The 22,739-nt window shown below is 38.3% G+C and overlaps 1 protein-coding gene across 3 annotated transcripts; it reads right to left on the bottom strand.

The window, feature by feature from the left end:
* LOC309701456 (dipeptidyl peptidase 4-like) lies at positions 1-22,199 on the bottom strand. 3 transcript variants are annotated; one of them, XM_082525671.1, is made up of 26 exons: positions 22,129-22,199; positions 14,594-14,681; positions 14,014-14,109; positions 13,142-13,233; positions 12,924-12,998; positions 12,774-12,826; positions 12,569-12,641; positions 12,289-12,409; positions 10,222-10,376; positions 10,037-10,134; positions 9,817-9,946; positions 9,037-9,072; positions 8,571-8,669; positions 8,369-8,439; positions 6,733-6,786; positions 6,534-6,643; positions 6,383-6,430; positions 6,202-6,300; positions 2,535-2,604; positions 2,256-2,450; positions 1,975-2,029; positions 1,716-1,815; positions 1,574-1,632; positions 1,402-1,474; positions 827-900; positions 1-744 (listed from the first exon to the last, which is right to left on the bottom strand). In XM_082525671.1, the coding sequence occupies exons 1-26, from the start codon at positions 22,132-22,134 to the stop codon at positions 652-654; spliced, it is 2,223 nt and encodes a 740-aa protein (XP_082381797.1). In that variant the 5' UTR covers positions 22,135-22,199; the 3' UTR covers positions 1-651. The 3 variants fall into 3 exon arrangements, with proteins under 3 accessions (XP_082381797.1, XP_082381799.1, XP_082381798.1); XM_082525673.1 differs by lacking the exon at positions 22,129-22,199 and adding an exon at positions 19,020-19,653; XM_082525672.1 differs by lacking the exon at positions 22,129-22,199 and adding an exon at positions 14,781-15,031.
* Positions 22,200-22,739: the final 540 nt, after the last annotated feature.

Genomic DNA, 22,739 nt, shown 5'->3' on the forward strand with positions numbered 1-22,739 from the left:
TTTTTTTCCTCATTGTTAATTATTTATTACATTAGAAAAAACTCCATTAACAGTTTTACAAATGTCATAAAACTGTATCAAATACTTTGATGTGTCTATGCTTAATACAATGCTGTAGAAATTTTAAATGTCCAAGTAGTTCAGGTTCACTAAAATATTCCATTACACTCAGTTCCCATTTCATTCTTTGCATTATTATACTTTTTCTGCTGGCCTCTAAATGACATTTTAAACAATAAATGTACACTTAATATATTTCTAGAAAAATAATTTTTTTCACATATAGGTTTTACAAGGAACCATATCAGCTTTAATTCTTAAAGAGACAGATATTTTTAAAAGAACATATTACACACTTTTTGACTTACCATTATTTTATTAAATTACAACGTATCAGATTGTTTTTTGTACCCGATGAAGGTCAGTTGGACTGAAACGTTGTGGTTTAATAAAATAACACAGAGCAAGATGTTTGTTGTTAATTCAGAGCTTTTTTAAACTAAATGAACATATCTAAAACAAGCTCTCATAGACACAGAATAACATTAGAACTGGGACAGTTTTGCACCCATTAATTTTCCAATACTAAATGAGTTTACATGTATTTTTTTGCCTATCTTTATTCATAGAAAATAAAAACAATTTTTGGTTTTATGCAAAGCACCTGAGTAGAAAGTGAGTCATGTGGGTATAGACATGTTGATTGGCAGCACCAGCGAGCCCATGATCCTTGTCTGTGTACCACTGAAAGAAGAAAGCATTATATGTATGAGTGTTTCATGACATTGGTCCCACAATTGTCTGTTGCATTTCCCAAGTTGCTCACCATGGCCTCAAAGTCCACCTGCTCCTCAACCAGAGCTTCTGAGATCTCTGCTGCCTGCTGGAAATGGACATTGTCTAGAAAAACAAACCGAACAATAAGGCAGGGTTCCGTTGAAAGGTAACATAGTGGTATGATCATGGCCATTACTTTTGTCAGTGCTGATCAAGTTGCAAGTGTTGGATCTATTTATTTTACATCAGTCTGTATGAATTTGTTGATAATGATAAGTGCGGTATACTAATGGATTTTCTGCAATAGTATTGGCATTCAATTTAAAAAAGATGAAAAAAGTGTGCTTTACCAACCACATGTAGAAATTCAAACTAGTCTAGAACATTTCAGTTTAGTTTTCTATAACCACATTAATTTTGTTGCACTTTTCCAACGTCAGGAGATGGCTATGAGGAATGCATCTAAAACCTCCTGTTTGAAAAGGCAGGGCTGCAAATGTATTCTATCACAGCGAATGAAAAATAAACTCTCACACTTATTGTTATTATGTTTTAGGCTTATGTTGCCCCCCAAAATTATAAAATAATAAACAGACACAAACATAGAGGCCTTGTGTTGCTCACCATCGGCTGTTCCATGAACAAGAAGATACTGCACTGAATGGAAGTTCCTGGCCCTGCCAGTTACTGTTGTGTTCTGCACACAGTCAGATTTAATTTTTATGCGTCAACAAAGACAATCGCACAGCTGAAAATAAAGGACAGAGAACTTGATATTCCTGGCTGTGAAACTTACATCGTAACCTTCAGAATTCTGTGAAGGCAATTTCATGTAACGCTCTGTGTAGATGGAATCTGGTACAAATAGACAGATAGTTGCAGATGTTATTATTTCATATCATTAATGGGATTGTAAAAAGTGACAGCAAAAGAAATACCATAATAGCGCCATTTGGAGACTGGAGCAACTGCCATTCCACACTTGAAAACTCCACTGCCAGATCCCAAGACCATGGATGTGACATATCCTCCGTAGGACTGTTGAATATAAAAAACTCATTACTGCAGATCATCTATTGTCTTGAGTACATGCCAAACACATTGACTTGTGAGTGAAACATTAACTTGCACTAAAACATTCTCAATGTGTTTAACCGTTGTGGCGTTTTTGTTTAACACAAAGTCTTCACTACTTACCCATCCCCAAATAGCAACTCTGTCTTTGTCAATGAATCCCATTTTGATGAATTCCCTTGAAAAAAAAGAGATATGAATTTAATATGGATAAGGGGATGACAAGAACTTCTGCTGATCATTGCCATCATTGACTCGTGATATTTCCGCTACACTAAGTTTCTCTCTAAATGGGAGTCACAGAAACAAGTAAAATCCAGTTTTATCAAACTTGCTGGAGCAAAGAAGGAACCTGTTTGTTTGAGATGCACTGACTTGTCTAAACTCCTCCTCACTTTCCTTACCTGGCTGCTGTTATCTGATCTTCCACCTCTTTGGTTCCCAGGCTTTTGTAAATTTCATACATTAACTTGTCGCCCTGGTAACCGCTCCCTCTTCCGTCAAAGCTAGCAACAATGATTTTCTCAGTGCTTGCCAGGTAGGTGGACCAGTTTACCCTGTAGACGTAGTTTACTTTCTGACTGCATGGACCTGCGTACCTGGAACATCAAGCACATTCAGAATGAGTTTTTTGGCCCTACTTTAAAAAGTCTTTTCGTTTTATTTTTTAAATGAACTCTTACACATCGATCAGTAAAGGGTACTTCTTGGACTCATCAAAGCCTGGAGGCAAAATCATCTGGTACCAGAGATCTGTCAAAAATATGAACATAAAAAGAGTAGTAGGTATAAGACATGTAGTAAAATAAATAATGAAACAATGTACAAATAATAATTTCATGCTGGTCAGAATTGAACCCATGGTACTGCATTTCAGCCACAGAACATTAGGATGCCTGCTCAACCAGAGAGCTACATTATTTTTCATAATTGTTTTTTTTTTCATGACAGTTTTCCAATGGGCCACCTTCAGGGAAGGTTTACCTGCTTAAACCTTCTATCGTGCAAGCTGATGTCCTCTATGTTGACTGGTATTTGGACATCCACTGCTTTTTATTCAAAATGCCAAATTATTCTTTTTGTTTCCAAATTTTGCTAATGGCAGATCATATTTAAAACATGCCTGTCTTTTCCAATAATAAATATAAACAAGTATTAGTGAATGTCATTAATGTAAAAGATATTGCATATATCAGTGCCAGTATCTACCTATTGATCCATTCTCTTCCGTTTATACTTAGCAGAGTTGCAGGGGGGGCTAGAGTCTATCCCAGCTACCATAGGGTGACCCTCAACAGATTGCCAGTCTGTTGCAGGGCTAGCAACAGACTGGCATCTAACACAGAGAGAACATACAAACTCCACATAGAAATGCCCTGGGCAGATTGTGGCCTCGGGATCTTCTGGCTGTGAAGCAACAGTGCTAACCACTGCTACTACTATGAATGCTACTACGCATGAAACCCCAGTGCAAGGGGTTACACAAAGAGGATGTGGGACCCATGGAATCTCCGATACCCAGCATCCAAACTGACGGCGAAACAACTAGTAGCTCGGTGTTCCAGCATTCGGAAGAAGGAACTGCTATCACAGCTGGAGATCATTGAGGTACAACAGAAATGCTATGGCAAGGGGGAGCCAGGATGATACGTCATATCATCACCCCCACCTGAGATTGGGTACCAAGCCCCAAATATGATGGAACAACGGGCGTTGAGTGCGAGAGCAGCTGATCTGAAATGTAAGATCATGGTGAAACTGGAAACCTGGACCCTTCCTAGCCAGTTACCAAGACTATGTGAAGTACCCCCTTGAAGGTCTACTAAAAGATGTGAATGCAGCAACAATCCCTACTGCAACCATCAACGAAACCAACCAGCTGATATACACCATGAAACGAGTGATCATGGGGATCCATGGCTACACTGTAAAAAAAAATTGTAATATAAAAGTATTTTGCTGTGTATTTTACAGTTTTTTACTGTTTTTCTAGAATATCATTAAATTTACATAAATAGACTGTCATGTTACATTTCAAATGAAAAATAACATAAAATCACTGTAAATGTAATAAAACATAATTTTCTTGTTTTTAAATATATTTGTCTGTACATATGCATATTTAGATTGTTAAAATACATTCACAAATGTATCATAATTTCACAAAATATTTGTCTGTTATTTGAAAGATTGAACTGTTAAATTCAAATGTAATACTATGGAAAGATATATAAAATGATTCTTATAAACTTTTTTTCACATTAAATAATGTTATTTAGGGCGATCGTGGCTCAAGAGTTGGCAGTTCGTCTTGTAATCAGAGGTTGCCAGTTCGAGCCCCGGCTCAGACAGTCTCGGTCGTTGTGTCCTTGGGCAAGACACTTCACCTACCACCTACTGGTGATGGCCAGAGGCGCCAATGGCGCGATATGGCAGCCTTGCTTCTGTCAGTCTGTCCCAGGGTAGCTGTGGCTACAACTGTAGCTGCCTTCACCAGTGTGTGAATGTGAGAGTGAATGAATAGTAGAATTGTAAAGCACTTTGAGGGTCTCGAAAAGTGCTATATAAATGCAATCCATTATTATTTAAACCAACTGTTAACTGTATATTTCTGTACATTTAAGTATTATTATTCATATTGCCGCATTCATTGACCTTGTTTATAGGTAATTTCATTGTTTAATCACATTAAAAGGTTCCTAATTTAATGTTTAAAAGCACTTGAAAAAGGCAAAATCCCATGTAAAATTAGGGCAACAAACTGTATTGTCATTACTGAAAATAACCGTATTTTTATGAGAAAGTTATTATCTGTTATTTTATGGTATTATTTTGGCGCACCGGCTGCCGGAATATTACTGTTTTTTCAGGATTTAATTTTTACAGTGTACAAGATGATGGAGAAGGACACTAGAGGCCAAGATCATGGTAGCACGGAGGTGCTATGAAGAAAGGGTTGCTTAATAAATATAGCAGGCTGCCCCTACCTGAGGTCATGGAAACTACCAAGCAAAGACTCACAGACACTTGAAGAGATGCTGGCCAAAGGAGGCAATAGAAGCCACTGACATAAAGATCAGGAAGCTTGCAACCATGCCTGGAGGGTTTCACCCCAAGTCCAGCATCCTAAGGCTGTACGCTAAGTGGTAGGAAGGAGGTTGGGGACAAGTGAGTGTCAGCACCACAGTCCAGGATGAAACAATGAACATCCACATCAGGAAGATGGCTCGAACCGACCACATGCTCAGTGAATACCTCAGGTAGCAGAAACCCAAGAAAGAGGAGCAAGAGGAGGAACCATCATGTAAGGAGAAGCCCCTGCATGGTATGTACCAGCGGCAGATAGAGGAGGTGGCTGACATCCAGAAATCCTACCAGTGGCTGCTGGACAAAGCTGGACTGAAAGACAGCACAGAGGCACTAATCATGGCAGCACAGGAACAAGCTCTGAGCACAAGATCCATATAGGCTGGGGTCTATCACACCAGGCAAGACCCCAGGTGCAGGCTGTGTAAAGATGCTCCTGAGACAATCCAGCACATAACAGCAGGGTGCAAGATGCTAGCAGGCAGAGGATACATGGAACGCCATATCCAAGTGGCCGGCACAGTATACAGAAACATCTGTGCAGAATATGGCCTGGAAGCCCTGAGGTCAAAATAGGAGACACCCCCTAGGGTGGTGGAGAATGACCAAACTAAGATCCTGTGGGACAAGATACAGACGGACAAAATGGCAGTGGCTAACCAACTGGACATAGTAGTGGTGGACAAGCAGAGGAAGACGGCTGTAGTGATAGAGCTAGCGATACAGAATGACAGCAACATCAGGAAGAAGGAAGATGAGAAGCTGGAGAAGTACCAAGCGCTCAGAGAAGAGCTTGAAAAGATGTGCAGGGTGAAGGTAACAGTGGTAATTGGAGCGCTTGGTGCAGTGACCCCCCAAGCTAGGCAAGTGGCTCCAGCAGATCCCAGGACCAACATCTGAGATCTGTTTCTGCGAACATCAAAAAAATAAATAAATAAACATACTAGATTTGTAATTGACCCAGATACTCTAATGAGAGGGATTTTAAGAATTTTATCTCATGTTTAAAAACATCTACAGTGTAGTGGGGTTGAGGTTTAAAATGGGCAAAGCCAACTGCATATGGTTCAAGATTATGCTTATCCGTTGCCATTGACAAAATATTCTGGCAATGTAAAAAAAAACAAAAGCTTTCTGCAGGGTCGTTGTTTATTATTGCTATTGGATTATCGTTAGAGAGTATAGTCAAAAATGTTATCAGCTCAAAATGAAACTGATGGGGAAAGTCTTAAAGGAAAAATGATCATTTCTGCATTCACTTACTGTATTCGCCCAATTTGATGGTGCCTTGACGCATGGTTGGCATTTGAATACCAGAAATCATGCTCACAAATTCCTTGTTGTCTTCCAAAACTCTTTGCTCTACAAATGTACAAATACAAGAAAGTTATTGGAATACTTTTTTTTTTCTGGACTGCAGAACCAGTTGCATACTGTAACTTACCTCTGTTGTTTATGTTATCCATGAGAGAATAGAAAGGAGTGCCAGGACCTTTGAGTAAGGAATATGATGATATAATTAACTCAAATGATCCAAAAACTCTAGAGAGAATAAGAGGTAGGTTTTTACGAATCAGAAAGAGAATAAAACTGACCACTGCAGCTCATGCGGTAATAGGAGGCATTGTGGCTGAAGTAAGCGGAGTTATACCAACAGTTTTCACGTAGATTACACGTCAGACACTTGGTTTCTTGTTGTGTCCGCCTAAAACACATAAAAATGCCCACATAGCAATTCTTATTGAATTTCTTAATGAAAGATAAAGGATAAAACATGAAAATCATTATTCTTACTTGTAAACGTTTCTTCCTCCTGGCTTGCCACCCTCTTCATTACTTGAAAAATATCTGAGGAGTAATCGGTAAGAATGAGTGAGGCAGGAGTTTTAAGAATGTAGCAAAGTAGGAATAAAGCTTGAAGGACACTAGTATGGAGACTTTGGAATTCTTAATTATAATCAGTGGCAATCAGACAATACCAAAACCTACATGGCCCCATGTAAAAAAGTGATTGCCCTCTAAACCGAATAATTGGTTTGGCCACCCTTATCAGCAAAAACTGCAATCAAGCATTTGCGATAATTGGCAGTGAGTCTTTTACAGCACTGCGGAGGAATTTTGGCCCACTCATCTTTGTAGAATTGTTGTAATTCAGCCACATTAGAGGGTTTTCAGATATGAACCACCTTTTTAAGATCACGCCACAGCATGTCAATCTGAGTCAGGTCAGGACTTTGACTAGGCCACTCCAAAGTCTTCATTTAGTTTTTCCTTCAGAGGTGAACTTGCTGGTGTGTTTTGGATCATCAAGATGATTTTTTTTTTCCAAAATTGACACGAGCCTTTATCTTCCTTTTTCCTAGCAGCGGTTTTTGTCTCAGAATTCTCCAGGCCATTTTGTGTCTTTCGTATTGTGGAGTCACAAACACTGATTGTACCTTTATTAAGTTAGGCCTGTAGTTATTTGGATGTTTTTCTGGGGTCTTTTGTGACCTCTTGGCTCAGTCACTGCTGTGCTCTTAGGATCATTTTGGTCAGCCAGCCACTCCTGGAAAGGTTCTCCCATGTCCCATGTTTTTGCCATTTGTGGATAATGGGTCTCACTGTTGTTTTGCTAGAGTCCCGCAGCTTTAGAAATGGCTTTATAACCTTTCCAGACTGAGAGATTTGTTTCTCATTTGTTCCTGAATTTTCTTGGATGGCAGCATGATGTCTGGCTTTTGATGATCTTTTGTCCAACTCCTTTTTGTCAGGCAGGTCCTGTTTATGTGATTTCTTGATTGAGAACAGGTGTGACAGTAATCAGACCTGTGTGTGGCTAGAGAAATTGAATTGAGCTATCCAAAGATGTGATACACCACAGTTAATTTATGCTATAACAGAGGGGGCTAACCACTTTTTCCACATAGGGCCATTTATATTTTGTCTACGGAGTCCTGCACTTGAGTTCTCACTCTGCCTGCCACACAGCTAGCTGATGACCAAAAACAAAATTTGAAGACACCGTGTGCATCTATTACATTAACTGCAAGCAATTAAATGAATAGATTGGGGATGTCAAACTCATTTTACATTGCAGGCCACATACAGCTCACTTTAATCTTAAGTAAGCCAGACCAATTAAACTACATGATAAATGAGCAAAATTACAGACAAAGTTGTGGGTAAAAACAGCAACTTTTCTGATATATAACTGTTTAATTGTTGGTGGTGGCAGTATTGGTACTGGTTATGATGATAGTGGTGGTGGGGAAGGGGAGGTCTGTATCAATAGGAAATGCTGCAAAACTTGTGAAAAGACAGTTAAAACTTCAGTGCACTCTTTTAAAATTTCTAAAGCTTTTCAGTGGGCCGGATTTCGTCTGTGGCAGGTTGATTCTGGCCCCCGGGCCTTATGTTTGACAACCCTGTAGGAGATGATTTGACTTACACACTATCTGTTGTGACTTTCAGAATGTCAATAACTTCCCATTCTCCAGAAGTGATGGCTGTAGCCTTGCCCTGCATGAATACAGAATATGTGTGGGTGGTTAACATGTCACAAAAAATGATTCATAAAGATTCATAAAAGATATTGTGCAAGACAAAAGAAAGACTAGCCAGCAAAAATATTTCAGTACTCATACACCCACCCCAACCACATGATGGATGTGCTTGTATTGCTGGGTGTCACTCATGAGCAGGTAATAGCTGTTCTTATCTGTGGCAAAAACTGGTTCTGATGGAGAGAACTAAAGAACAAGCGTGTTATTATTTATTCTTTTATGCCTTTTCTGTGCAATTCATTCATGTCAGCACACATTTAATTTTAATATTAATTTTATTTCAGTACCCTGAAATAAATGGTTGTAAGCAAATGTTATCCAACAGTCAGTAGGGAACTATTTTCTGCAGTGGATTAATACACATACAGTGTTCTACTGAGTGTTTCTGCAGCACTGTCTGTTGACAGTCAGACAGTCAGAGCAACAGCGTGACTCACTTTGATGTAAGCACAATACTCGTCATTGTGGGAGTGAGTCTTTCCATGGAATGTATTACTTTAAAACATTTACATATTTAATACCTATTTAACATTTAACAGTGTAGTGACCATACCCGTCCAATCCAGCCAGTGCTTGCCACCTCCAGATGCTGTGAAAAGATGTTAAAACTTGTGTTTATTGTCGTTCTAAGCTACAGTTTAGAGTACAACACAGCAGCCTTATCGGCTCAGCAGCTTTAAACCCAGAGAGCACAAAGAGACATTGTGACTGGGAACTGAATTTTGAAACTCTTTAGCCAACAAATTAGGAAAATCTCTAAATGGCAGGGTTGCTCTTTCACATTTTTACATAAATGGAAATAATTAGCAGCCCTTTAGCTAAGTGGAATGCCACAAGAAACTCTGCTGCACCAAGTTAACACTTTCGACTAGCTTTTGTCACGGTTTATATGAAGATATTCCAGAATAGATTTTTAGATCTTTAAAAGTTTATTTTATCCACATGTATTACACTGCAGCATTTACATACATGACTGTATTTAGTATATAAGCCTGGACTACAGAAAATATTTTTGGACTAGATTTTTTCCTTATAAGACTAGGGATATAGGATGGAAGATGCATTCCAGATCATATTCTACTTCAGTTGTGCAAATTTCCAGTGGATTTGACATACATAACCATTGAGCTCTAAGCTATTTAGAGTAAATCTAGGGATATATTGAACAAATAGTCTTTTGTCCATACTTTAGATAAAAAGATCAATTTTTTATGTGATTTAACATGAAGCATGTCAAAAAACTCTAGTCTCAGTCAGCAAAATCTTAGCGGTTTTCACAAAGTTATGGACTCAAAGGTAGGAAAAAGTACTGGTTTATACATTTTTGTTTTACCTCATAAGTATTCCATGTGAATCCATTAAAGCTGTAGATCTGAAGGATGAGATGGTTTTGTACTCTCTTTAGCCACTGGACAGCTAGACGCTCATCACTCACCCAGGTTACAGTAGACAAGTAGTGCTCACTGAAGTGAAACAAAAAGAACAGTTAAAGTTCAACATTTTGTTTTTGGATATTTGTGGAAGAAATGATATATTAGAAAGTGTTAGATTACACTGAGCCAAATGAGTCTGGAACAACAACTTCAGAGATTTTTGTTGCATTGTCAGTGTCCACGACAAATAGCTTCACTGTGGGATTGGGAGTTCCTGGCTGCAAAGACAAAAGAATATAAGATAACAGACAAAAGCCAACACTGATTACTGATGTATGTCTTCAACAAAACAGCAAATGTGCTACCTTTGGATATGGAATAGAAACAGTGCTGGGGTACTGGTTTTCACCATACCACGAGTATTCAATAGTGTGGACCCCGGTGTCATTAAACTCAGCGTAAGCCAAGTTCTTTCCTCCAGGTGACCACCAGAGACCTTGGTTGGATGAGAACATTTCCTCTGGAACGATGAACGTATGAAGCTGTGTTAGAAGATCTTTTACAGCTTATGGAGTAGTAAAGCAGCATGGTTTCATGTTGTCACAGTACAATAGATCGATAGATCGATATGTGTTTGGGTTTTTTTTACACTCCTTGAAATGTGACTGTAAAAACACAAACATTCTTCTAAATGAATGGGAACATTTGAGGCCTGCTGCTGTCTTAGAAAATCTAAGACAGAAGAGAAATGACTGATATTATAGTGTAAACATATTTTTTTAAAGTACAGACATATTAGCAAAACATCCTTTGTATGCATTCTACTGTACAGTAATTAGTCAAAATCATCAATTACATTATAATAAAATATCTGTCATGAAACGCTGTGTGGCAGGCAGGAGTAGGACCCAAGATGCAGGCACTCAGACTCGAAGGATGAACTCAAAAAACTCAGCTTTATTTGCTGACAGGGGAAAGCATACAAAACTGAACTGGGAAATATAAGCTTACACTTGACGGCGAGGCACACGAGGAAACACACAGTTTGAGGGACAACGCAACACTGACTCAGAGAAACACAGGGTTTAAATACACTGGGAAGTAACGAGGGGAATGAGACACATAAGGAGGGCACAGCTGGGAGAAATCAGGACTGACGAGACAAGCAAAGCAGGACGCATTCACATAAGACACGGACCTTCAAAGTAAAACAGGAAGTATGACACAGAGACGCGAACTTGACACGGTGGAGACAGCAACTAAGAAACACAGAGACATAAACCATAAGGCAGAGGACTCTAAGAACCGAAAGACACAGAGGGAAACTCAAACATGCAGACACAGACATACACAGAACAGAGGGGACACAGAGAAACACGAAGGGCAAGGGATCGAAACTAGAAACCATAGAATAACTCACACAAGTACAAAAATACAAAAATCACAAAGAACTAAACATGCTGGGTCAGGAGACCCAGGGCCCTGACAATATCATTCAAACCAGAAGGGCACTCGGTCTAAGACCATACCACTACAGTGCTCAAAGACCAGCGTTGCTCCTTTGTCCTTGCTCTGCATTTCCACTTCATTAATAATTAAAAAAGTTTGACAATAAAAAAACAGAGACTGTTCACCTACAAAATAAAAATCTCTCCTTTTGAAATGTGTTGGTCTCAGCAGTAAGGCACAACTTTTACTTTAAAGATGAATGTTCTACATTTCTGGTCTTTGTTATAGTTTAATACTGCTCGGTGGTTGGTTACAGAGTGTTCGCTAACAAAGTTTGTATCTTCCACTGCAAACTACTGTATAGGTAGTTGCATAATATGCTAGTAATCAAAGCAATCACAAGGAGGTTGTTGGTGCAGCAACCTATTTAGAACGGATTTAAAAAACATTTCACCCAAACAATGGAAGCATCACACCAGCCAGCAAACACCTCTCCATCTGAGTTTTTGCTTTTCTCACCAAAAGATTCCAGTGAGTTCACAACTGATCTGAGGCCTAAACTTTGTATGATATCTAAATGCTAGTCAAGTATGACATCCTTTTTATTACTAATTGTGGCGGTGGCGTAGTCTGTGCCGCTGCTGCAGGGGAGGCGTGATGAGCTGATGCAGTTTCGGTGTGCCAGCCTGTATTTTCCCACAGCGGCGCCACAGACCACGCCCCACCACACCCCACCACACTAATGTTGTCTTTTTGTGCTTGAATAATGTCTTTATGTACCTGTATTTATCATATGGTATGGTCTAATATTAATATAAAATGGTTTATTTACATGTGATATTAAAATTTCAAATGTCTGTATCAGGATACGTATAGAGTTGATCAGGGTCTCTTCCTGGAGACACAGCTACTTGTGTAACAGTAAGAAGCAAGTTTCCTCATGCAAACACTGAACGTAAATGACTCATATATCTTCCACTTACCCTCATAAACCCAGTCTGGGATTCCATTTAAAATCTTATTTTCCTCGCCATTGAATGTGACTTGTTGTGATGTAGAGTTGGGGCTGGTCTTTATATACACATTATTGTTCCAAACAAAGGCCTAGAAAAACAAATAAACAAAAGTCAAGAGACAAAACCCAAATATATGGATGGATGGGAGGACTTCGAAAAGGTTGTACATGATAATCTTTTACCCACTTCAAAACAGAAGTGTCATTCAAAATTAAGCCTGCAATCATCTGTCTTTCCCTGAACTTACCAGTTTGTTCCCTTCAGGGGCCCAGGCAAAGTACTGGACTTTATCAGGAATGTCAGAGGGTGTGATAAATGTGCTGAAACAGATTTAAGCATACATTTTACGAGGTGCCTGTAACTGAAGTTGTGAATTATGTCGGTGATATAAATATATATTTAAATAGAGGAAGCCAAAACCTTCTTTGTAGTTGAAAAAAAAAGTTACTCACTCTGACTCCCGGTCATAAAGTGAATATGAAGCTGTAAATGAATGTCTCCACAGCTAATGGGACAAAAACAAAGTAAGGTAGTTTATCATTTAAAAACTTTGAATATAAATCAGTTTAGAAATGAATCAGATGTGAATAAAGGTACTTTACCTTGGAGTAGTTGCTCATGAATGCAACGTATCGGCGGTCAGCTGACAGCTGGTAATCATAGGCATTTTTGTCTATCTGTTTGTTGAACAGAGAGATTGTAAGCATTTCATAGACACCTCCTCAAAGTCTTGCATACAAACAACACAGCATCTGTATGGAAGCTGTGTGCTATAAGCTTTAAAAGAAGGCTATGGATGCACATGAGAAGGATGTCTTACAAATCTGTCTTTGCTCAAGAAGTCTGATATCTTGTCTGTTGCGACGTCATAGAGGAACACTGAGCCTTCTGACGTATGCAGATATTCATGATCTATGGTGGAAGATGAGAAAGATGAAAGCACACCCTTAAATATTCTACTTACAAGGGAAAATGTGTGTTAAAGAAGAGAGTTACTAAATGACTGATTACTGTGATAAAAGGCAGTTGACACAGTCATATAGATGACAATCTCAATATGGACCAAAGTTTTCTCATGATTGTTAAATTGAAAAAACTGCTACTACTACTTTATGGAAATGAACTTTAACTTGCTGTAGTGCTCTAATCTAGCTATAGCTACTACTTGATTTATTCACATGCTACAGTTATGCTTAAACATACCCAAATGTATGGGTTAGAATTAGGGTTAGACCCTATGGTAGGTTAGCTCTGAGAGGGTTAAAACCACTGGTACCAAAATCATAGTAGCACCAGATTTAGCACCAGGGGTTAGTTATCCATTGGGAACATGAATGCAAAAGTATGAAAAAGTGCTTGTGATCCATGTAGATGCATGGACAAAACCAGCTTGATATTTCAGAGAAAAAAGGTGCTGTTCTGGTTTCAGAACAAGTGAATTAGGCAGGTCAGAGCTGTCCTTATTAATATTACTGCATTCTAGGTTATTTGGTTCCATATACTGGGTAACTAAATACGTGCCAATAATTTCATGTGCCTCAGTGAGTCAGTAACACAAAGTGGATTTTTGGAGATATAAATTATCCTGTCTGATAACATATTTACAGTCCGGGAGACAATAACTCAGTGTCATCATGCCCCACACTTTCTTTCTTTCTTTTTTTAAAAATACAGGTTAATTACATCACCCACCAGAAATCCACCTCATGTTGTAGGATTTGGGTTTCAGTGAGCTGTTGAAGACGTCCTCAAGGGTGAAAGATCTAATGCTGGCCTCGTCGTTCTTTTCTGAAACACGTGTTTGGAAAGCACTTGAAGATCACATGTTACAGATATAATATCTAGCCCCCCCCTCCCACACACACACACACACACACTCACATTATGATGCTCAGCAATGAGATAAGCTAAGAGCTGTAGAGGCTGTAACTGATAACGGCAAGTGGGATGTCGCTTACGTTAATGTGTAATAATGGAAATTGTCAAAGTGGGTACAGAATGGGCTTGGATTTAAAGGTATGCATATGGGGTGTCAGAGAAACGTCATTGCGACTTTAATCACACTTATAAATGTGACTTCGCTCGTTTCTTAGGTGGCAACGTGACTCCCGATGAGCTAAATGTTTTCTTTCAGTGTTTTTAGAGAAGTGTTAAGTGACAACGGTCCAAACAACGCGCAATGACGCGCGCATAAAATACTTTCTGACAAATGTGTTTAACGGTAAAGCAGAGATGACGCCAGTGTGTGAAGCATTTAATAACAAAGACTCACCATTAAGAAATATAGCCGTGGGGACCGCTATCAAAACGACGACCACAGCTGCCCCAAAAATTCCGAGGAGCACCTTGGCAATGGAAACCTGTTCGAAGGGACAAAAGTCAGAAAGTGCAAACGGTTCCGTGTGAAGCATTCCATACGCATAACAACGACGTGTGAGTATTAACAAACCACCACCAACCATTGTTTCTGGCCGTAAAGTGAAGTATACAACCGATATCGCTCCGAATCACAACTTCATCGATCCAGTGCCACACGCGCAGAGAGCAACAAAGTTATGTGACACATTGGTTTGTTGTTAAATATTATCTCAGCTCAAGTTTCAAAGGTGACACAGAAAATGTTCAGCGGAGTAAAGTTCGTCAGGTTTTATGATGCACAACAGTTTTGAGGAAGTATGTTATCCAGCTGTTCCCCAATTTGTCCGCTATTCAGAAAATTGTTCCTCTTATTCAGCATGTGGAGCAAAATGCCATTTCACTTAAATATAAGAACACATATCGTGTCTGTAAACACTTTTTGTTTTGTTCAAGGCTGCAATTATCAGTTTAGTCTGTTACTCTGTTTTGCAATTGCCTGAAATGACAAAATTAATATCTTGTTTGATTAGTTATTTTCCTGTTCATACAGAAAGAGAAAATTATGCTTGTTAGACAGGGACGTTTGCCAGGAAAAAAGGAAAAAACGGATTAACGGTTTACAACTATGACTAAACAGAGTGTAGAAATAAATATTAAATAACGTCATTTTACCTCTCAGGACCTGGCGTCCACATATGTGGACATCACATTTTGGGTTGTCTAGACCAAAATACAAAATTTTGCTCTACAAGGGCCCAATATCCACATACGAAGACAGTATACTACCACTGTTCTATCGAAATTTAAAACGAATGTCCTCATATGTGGATATCATTTTTCCCAGAAACAAAAATCAGGTAAAAAGATAATACTTTGTTTTTACATTCATCAGGTCCCAATCAGCCCAAATAGCAAAGAGAAATTAAAAATGCATGCCATGAAAGAGTTAGGAGGTTAAAGAAAACGGATTATTTTCATATATTATGAACTACAAAAGATGATCACATAGCACCCAATATATATTAATTCCTGCAATTGTGTTATTAAATACGATTTAATACTGTGAAGGCTATTAAAAAAAACAAAAAAGCTTAAGCCAAACTGTACTTGAGCATCCTTATTATGTGCCAAAATCTATTAAAAATATTTCACTGCTTTGATAGCCAGATAGTCACCATTGCTATCACTGGCTATGCTGCTATTGTGGCTAACTCAGTCAAGCTAAGTTGTAGCATTATATATGCAGTCCTGAGAGTTCATTCATAAAAATCAAACAAACACAAGCTATTCATATTGAACCACCATCCTGTATGACAAGGAATAACTTTTTGTTAGCTCTCATATTGCACTGCATATGCTGTCCACCACTTTACATGACTGTCAAAATTATGTCTTAGATGCATCCACCATATAGTCCCTTCTGTGGTGCATGGTAAGAGTCCCCAAGCCGTATGCAATGCAATAAGTACGGAGGAATGAAAAAGTTATTTAAAAAAAGTGATTTTACATTCTCTGCTCAGATGTATTTTTCTAACAGCTGTACAAATAACACTATTTATTCTATATATGTACACACACACACACGTATATATATATATATATATTTTCTTTTTTTTCAGTCAGTGTGACTCTCAGAAATACAAGTTTAGGGTTTTTTTTAGACATTATTTCCACTGACTGTGCAAGTCTTCCTCTTTGCACACGACACTGACCAGTCTGAAAATGCTAAGAGCCCATTAAAGGCTTAACAAATATAAAGCTGTGCCTTTATGAGGAATAGACATCATATTCTGCACTTATTTTCCTCATACCGGACATCCTCAGCAAACAAATAGACAGTGGATGTCTTCCCTAATGCAGCATGGCTTGTTTGAAGAGTGTTACTTCACAGATGCCTCCATTTAGCTGACACTCAGCCTGACTAAAATCGTTTATAGGTGTCACTTTATACGCATTTAGTCTTATTGGACAGATATAGCTTTGACGTATGAAGGCAGAGAGTGAGGAAAGAAAACATGACAGATATAGAGCAAAGTTTGAACCGCTGGTCATCTGAATCTATGTACAGTTGTGTACTGGTGGATTTATAATCTAATGCAGGATTTTGATACATGGAAATATTGCAATGTCTTGACATAACAACCATTTTTCAGTTTAAAGAAAAGTGAATAAAAACAGAGAAAACAGGAAGTCATTAATGTAAGATAAACACTGTCACCGAGTCAGATTATTTTTTCAACTCTCTTTCAACTCTGCCCTGTGTTAAATAAAAATTTGTTATATAGGGCATGAGACATTTCTTTGGAGGGTGATTGTGCTTGACCGCAACCAGCCTTCTAATAAAAGTGTGCCGTCTCAGGGATAAATTGAGAAGCTGGGCCTTGACTTAAACAGATTCTTTGCTTCAGGTTGAATAGCCTTGAAATTTGGGAGTTGTTTGGAGGAACTGTGAGGAAATCACTGCTGTTGGAAATAAGCCAGTGAACATTTTGTAAACATCCTCACTGCACTGACGTATCAACTTAATCAGGGCTGCCCAATCCCAGTCCTCGAGAGCTACTATCCTGCAGCTTTTAGATGCATCCCTACTCCAACACAGCTGAATCAAATGGTTTGATTACCTCTTCAGCATGCCATCATGTTTGGCAAAGGCCTGATAACAAGCCATTCATTTGATTCGGGTGTGTGGGAACAAGGATGCATCTAAAAGCTGCAGGACGGTAGCTCTCGAGGACCGGGATTGGGCAGCCCTGAACTTAATGATACGTCAGTGCAGTGCAGCAGCTCATTTAAAAACCACTCACACACATATACTTCAGATTATACACTACAATTACTAATGTTGTTTTGCAATACAAATTTGTATTTCAGTTTGAAGCTATAAACACTATAAGTGGATAAAGGACTGGATACTGATAAACTGATAGATCATATAAATGTTTTACTGCTGTAAGTCCTGTAACTAATTGTATTTACTATTACATATGCACAGTATATATGCACTGCTCAAAGAAATGGAACCTAACAAAAAATAAATGAAAGGTAAATCGCATAAATCAAATAGTGGATCTTGGTGAGTGAACTATACAAAATGAAAATCTTTAACATACATGTGAGCAATGTTCCCTCTAATTTTTCATGTGTCTGAGCGAACACACAAACTCCCTGAGCGGTCCCTTGGACCACTGTGAGCAACAGCAGACAGTGTGCACTGTGGTCACGCCAGCATCGAATCCATCCAAGTTACATGGTTTATTAAAACAATCAAATTACAGCATTTACATTTATGTTAGACTACTTTTAATTAACTGCCTTAGCCCACTTACGATGAAAAAAAAATCTTGTTCATGACCTGTGTAGGATGTTAACACTATTGGAAGTACAAAAAAAAAAAAAAAAAAAAAAAAATTATATAATATATATATATATATATATATATATATATATTTGCAAAAGAATCTGGCTGCAAAATAAAATACAGTATATAATGACCAATGTTGGGCAATTTAATTATATAGTTACTTATATAGTTACTTCTTCAAAAAAGTAACCGAGTTATGCAAACAAAGTTTTTTGCAGCTGTTTACCTAAAAATGCAGCCAAGGCGTTTTTTAAATAAACATTTAAAACTATTTACAGAACAATCAGGTGTTCTGCATCAAATTTGATGCCACAAAAATTATTTGTGCCACTCCAAAAAACAATTTCTGACCACTATGAGATAAAGGAGAACAACAGCCTGATACCTGCAGGCCTGACAACAGGAGATGTATCACTCCTGTAACACCTGTAACATTCAGTAGTCCATTGTTCTGACACACACAACAAAACTATTGACTACACTACACACTAACTACACAAGATTTGCGCTAAATGTCTCAAATCTCTCATATCTCAAATATCTCAAAACACCTCCGTCACTCCTAAAACTTCCCCCCTTCCTAAACAATAAATGCCATGTTGCCATATCATATTTTGATTGGTCGACATGGTATATTTTTCGACCAATAGGAAAGGGTGGGTTTGTTTGGTTTTGTTTTTGCTCACAGGGGGAGAGCGCTTTCCTTATAAAACGCCGTTTACCGTTTCTTCCGCAGTAAATATAAACAACGATAGTATTCAGGAAGAAAACCAAACATTGCATATATTTGTTTTTATCATAACTCTGGTTTTATGTGGCCTATCAACTAGAGATGGACCGATCAGATATTACGTATCGGTATCGGTCCGATACTGACCTAAATTACTGGATCGGATATCGGAGAAAAATAAAAAATGTAATCCGATCCATTAAATATCACGAAAGCACCTCACAAAACTTGCAACACGCCATAACTCACCTCAGAACGTTAGCACGTCGGAGCAGTATGCATCACGTGATAGAGCGGCTGTGGCATGCGGGACCTGTCGGTGGTCTGGATAGCATGTGGAGCTTCGCTAGCAACCCGGCATTTCATCTCCGACAAAGTTATCCCGAGAGAAGTAAAGCAAGTGTGTAAGTCCATCTCTGCATGTTTGTAAAGCATTCCTGCGTTAAGCTTAACAAGCGATATATGGAGCGACTGCCTCTTCTTGCTGCTACTTCAATCATGAAACTGCTTAATGATCAGCTGATCGGCTTTTCTGTCGCGAGTCCATCTCTCTGGTTTGTTTTTGGCCCACTTTGCACCAGAAAGAGGAAACCAGCAGCTAAACAACAGCAGCACGTTTAAGCTTGATCAGCTGTTGTTAGAATTTATTTATTATTACTTTCTACTCGAGGATCTTTTTCTACGTAGCTGACGGCTGGTAACTGTGCAGGGGCGGATCTAGCAAAGTTTAGCCAGGGGGGCCGATAGGGCATTAACAGGGAAAAGGGGGCACAAAGACATACTTTTCTTTCTTATTCTCATTTAAAATGTCTAGCTTTTAATAAATAATTATCCGAATCTTACACCGAAAGTTTTAATTTGATGTAAAATGAATAGAAGTCAATTACTGTATATAGTGAATATTAAGTCTAATATATATACCCTAGTAAGCTATAGTACTTTTTCCTTTGGGAAGGTACCATCTGTACAGTCTGCAATTTTGTTGAAGAAAGATGTTGAATCTATTTAATATTTCTTGAAAAATAATTGATTTCTGTGCATTTTTTTTTCACACTGCATCAAATTAAGGTTGATTACGTTGATTAAGCATCATGAGGTGGAGCGTGAGGGGTGGTTCCCTATTTTTTATTTATTTATTTTTGTTGTTGCTGGGAGTTGGAACCCTATTAGTTAGGTTGCTTAATATTTACGCTAAGTACTCTTTAAAATACCAGAATAGGGAGGATGGTGTAGGTTTAAGTTTATTAGATTGATCAGTATTGCTGAACTATAAATATTTTTTTTTTGCATATAGGTATAACAGAATAGCTTTAGTGTAGTTGTTGTTTTAAACTTGAGTATGAACTTATACAAAATGCAGCAAGATATTTTTAAAAAAACAGTTTTATTGATTAAAACACACTATATCGGATTCATATCGGTATCGGCAGATATCCAAATTTATGATATCGGTATCGGTATCGGACATAAAAAAGTGGTATCGTGCCATCTCTACTATCAACACAACATTTAAAACTGGTATAAAGTCCACACGTTTTCCGTCAATTGTTCCGTCTGTCCTGCTCACATCTCCAATGGTTGTACACGTTATTATTAATGTGGCTTCACTCCATATCATCCACGCCGCTTTGCTAGCTAAAACACCGTTGTCGGCACATAAGGATGCTGCCATAGCCTGTCAACGACGTTGTTTAGCTGCATACTGTATATACGAATGTGAATCGCATTATTGGCTGGACTATGGCATCCCATAGGTGGCATCGTTCTAATCCCTTACGGGAGCAGCCAGTCATTTACTGACTAACACTGCAAAACAGAATTGTTAACATATTAATTTTAATTTAAATTCAGGTTGGATTTTTTTTGTGCACAACGCAGATTTTTTGTGCGCAGAGACCGTGCCAGCAATTGCGCACATGCGCAGCTTAGAGGGAACATTGCATGTGAGTTAGTAGTGTTGTGTAGGGAGCCGTTGACATGTCTTGAAGTTCTCCAGAGGCCTGATAATGAACTAATCATTTGATTCAGGTATGTTGACCCAGGTTGATATCTAAAACCTGCAGGCACTAGAGGCCTGGGGTTGGACACCCCTGGTTTAGAGCATCAATAAGCTCTCTCTAAAGGACAGAAAGACCTCATGCCAACCTCATGGAGTATCATTCTGACAGTTTAGTCAGAAACATGCACAAGTAGCCTAGTGGAGGTAATTTTGTAGGGCTCTGCTAGTGCTGCTCTTGTTCTTCCTCACACAAAGGACAAAATACTGGTCCGGGTGTTGAGTTGATGCCTGCCTTAGCCTATTTACACTCTTAAGACTGTGCAGCGAGATGCAGCAAACCTTCTAGTACCAGCATTTATTGATGTGCTGTACTGGAAATACTGGACTACCTCTGAACCTAAATGGGCAATAGTGACAATGACACTAGCAAAAAGCAAAACTGGAGAAACGTCAGTCAGAAAGGCCTCTCCAATGGCACAATATTGTCATGTTCAATTGCACCAAAGGAAGTGATGTAATTTTACAGCGAATTGTTGTAGAATGTCACTTTGGTAAAATAGTTCAAAAAATCTTGAGCAACTATATTCACGTGAATAACTGAACACAACATAACATTATGAAATGACGGATAGATTGTGCAGTTTGAAGCACCAGTATTACGGTTTTATCCACTGCCATGTTTCTTTATTTGAACTATATTTGGAGAATCACACTAAAACATAACTGAAAAGTAAAATACAGTTAATAATAGCATAAAACCAAGTTAAGACCCAATAAAATATAATGAAAGGAAACAAAAAATAAGAATAAAAAACATTATCAATAAGAGTTTCCACAGAAAGACTTAACAAAAAAGTTATCATTTGGTTCTGAGCTTGTGATTGAAGACAGCGAGGAGCAGTATTTTTTTTTAAAGATAAATTGAGATAAATAGTCTGGAGCTGTTGAGCTGATGTGGCATTCTTAGAGCAGACAGAACCGGATCACTGTAGAAGGTTCCATGATTACAGATTCTGACAGTCAGACACCTAATTGTTAGAATCTGGAAACACTGCAGAGAGGATTGGCTAGTTTTTCATGGGCACAACCAATGACTGTATGGGCACAACCCACAAATGCATTTTCCTCACAAGTATGGCAGGAATTCCAACAGTAATAAATTTATTGCTAAGAAACATTGTTACAACAAAGAAATAAGTGACCAAACAGAAATTCTCTTTTTATGCTAGGTGTGTGTGTGTGTGTGTGTGTGTGTGTGTGTGTGTGTGTGTGTGTGTGTGTGTGTGTGTGTGTGTGTGTAGACAGAGAGACATTATTCTTTCAAATCCGTGCACCTAGATTTTTTCACAGCATAATTACCTTCATAGCAGCCAGTGTGTGTCCTCGATGACCTACAGCACTCTCAGATGCTCACTGATTTCGGTGTTTGGCTCTGAGTGTTGGTATTTCCCTGTTATGATAAAGTGGGACCTCCCACCCCAGATGTTGGTTCTGTTAAGATACCACTCCACACTAAGCCATGGACATAACGTACAGGAAGTAATGTCTTTTGCACTGTCCTTTGCTCTCACAGTTCTCTAGCAGCCTCAGATATTTTGCTTTTCATTTGAATTTCTTTTACTGAAGTTTTACTGAAGAATGAAATGCCGTGAAGGCTGCTCACTTTTACAGATGTGAAATCTCATCTTCTATTTGTTGATATTTTCAGCTTCCTGTCTTGATTAGATACACATATTCTTATGATAGTGTTTTAGGTAAAGCTACTTTTGACTCCTCCCTTACTCAAAAAGGGATCGCGACAGTAGGTAGCTATACATAAATGATTTGGCAGGTTATTTATGCTGGATCTGCAGACAATTAAGAATAAATAAATAAATATATACATTTTTAAACTTAATTTAAACGTATCTTAATGTGCATTTTTCTTACTTGTAATTTTATTTGTTTCGTTTTTATTTAAAGACCTTTAA

The sequence above is a fragment of the Aulonocara stuartgranti genome (assembly GCF_965226115.1).
Source record: "Aulonocara stuartgranti genome assembly, chromosome: 23".
Lineage (NCBI taxonomy): Eukaryota > Metazoa > Chordata > Actinopteri > Cichliformes > Cichlidae > Aulonocara > Aulonocara stuartgranti.

Bases quoted from the DNA above. Each gene is read 5' to 3' on its own strand.
- LOC309701456 (XM_082525671.1), bottom strand. The intron at 10,135-10,221 runs GTAGCACATTTG...TTGTCTTTGCAG, and splicing joins TTTCTATTCCATATCCAAAG to CCAGGAACTCCCAATCCCAC. The intron at 9,947-10,036 runs GTAATCTAACAC...GTTTCACTTCAG, and splicing joins CCAGACTCATTTGGCTCAGT to TGAGCACTACTTGTCTACTG.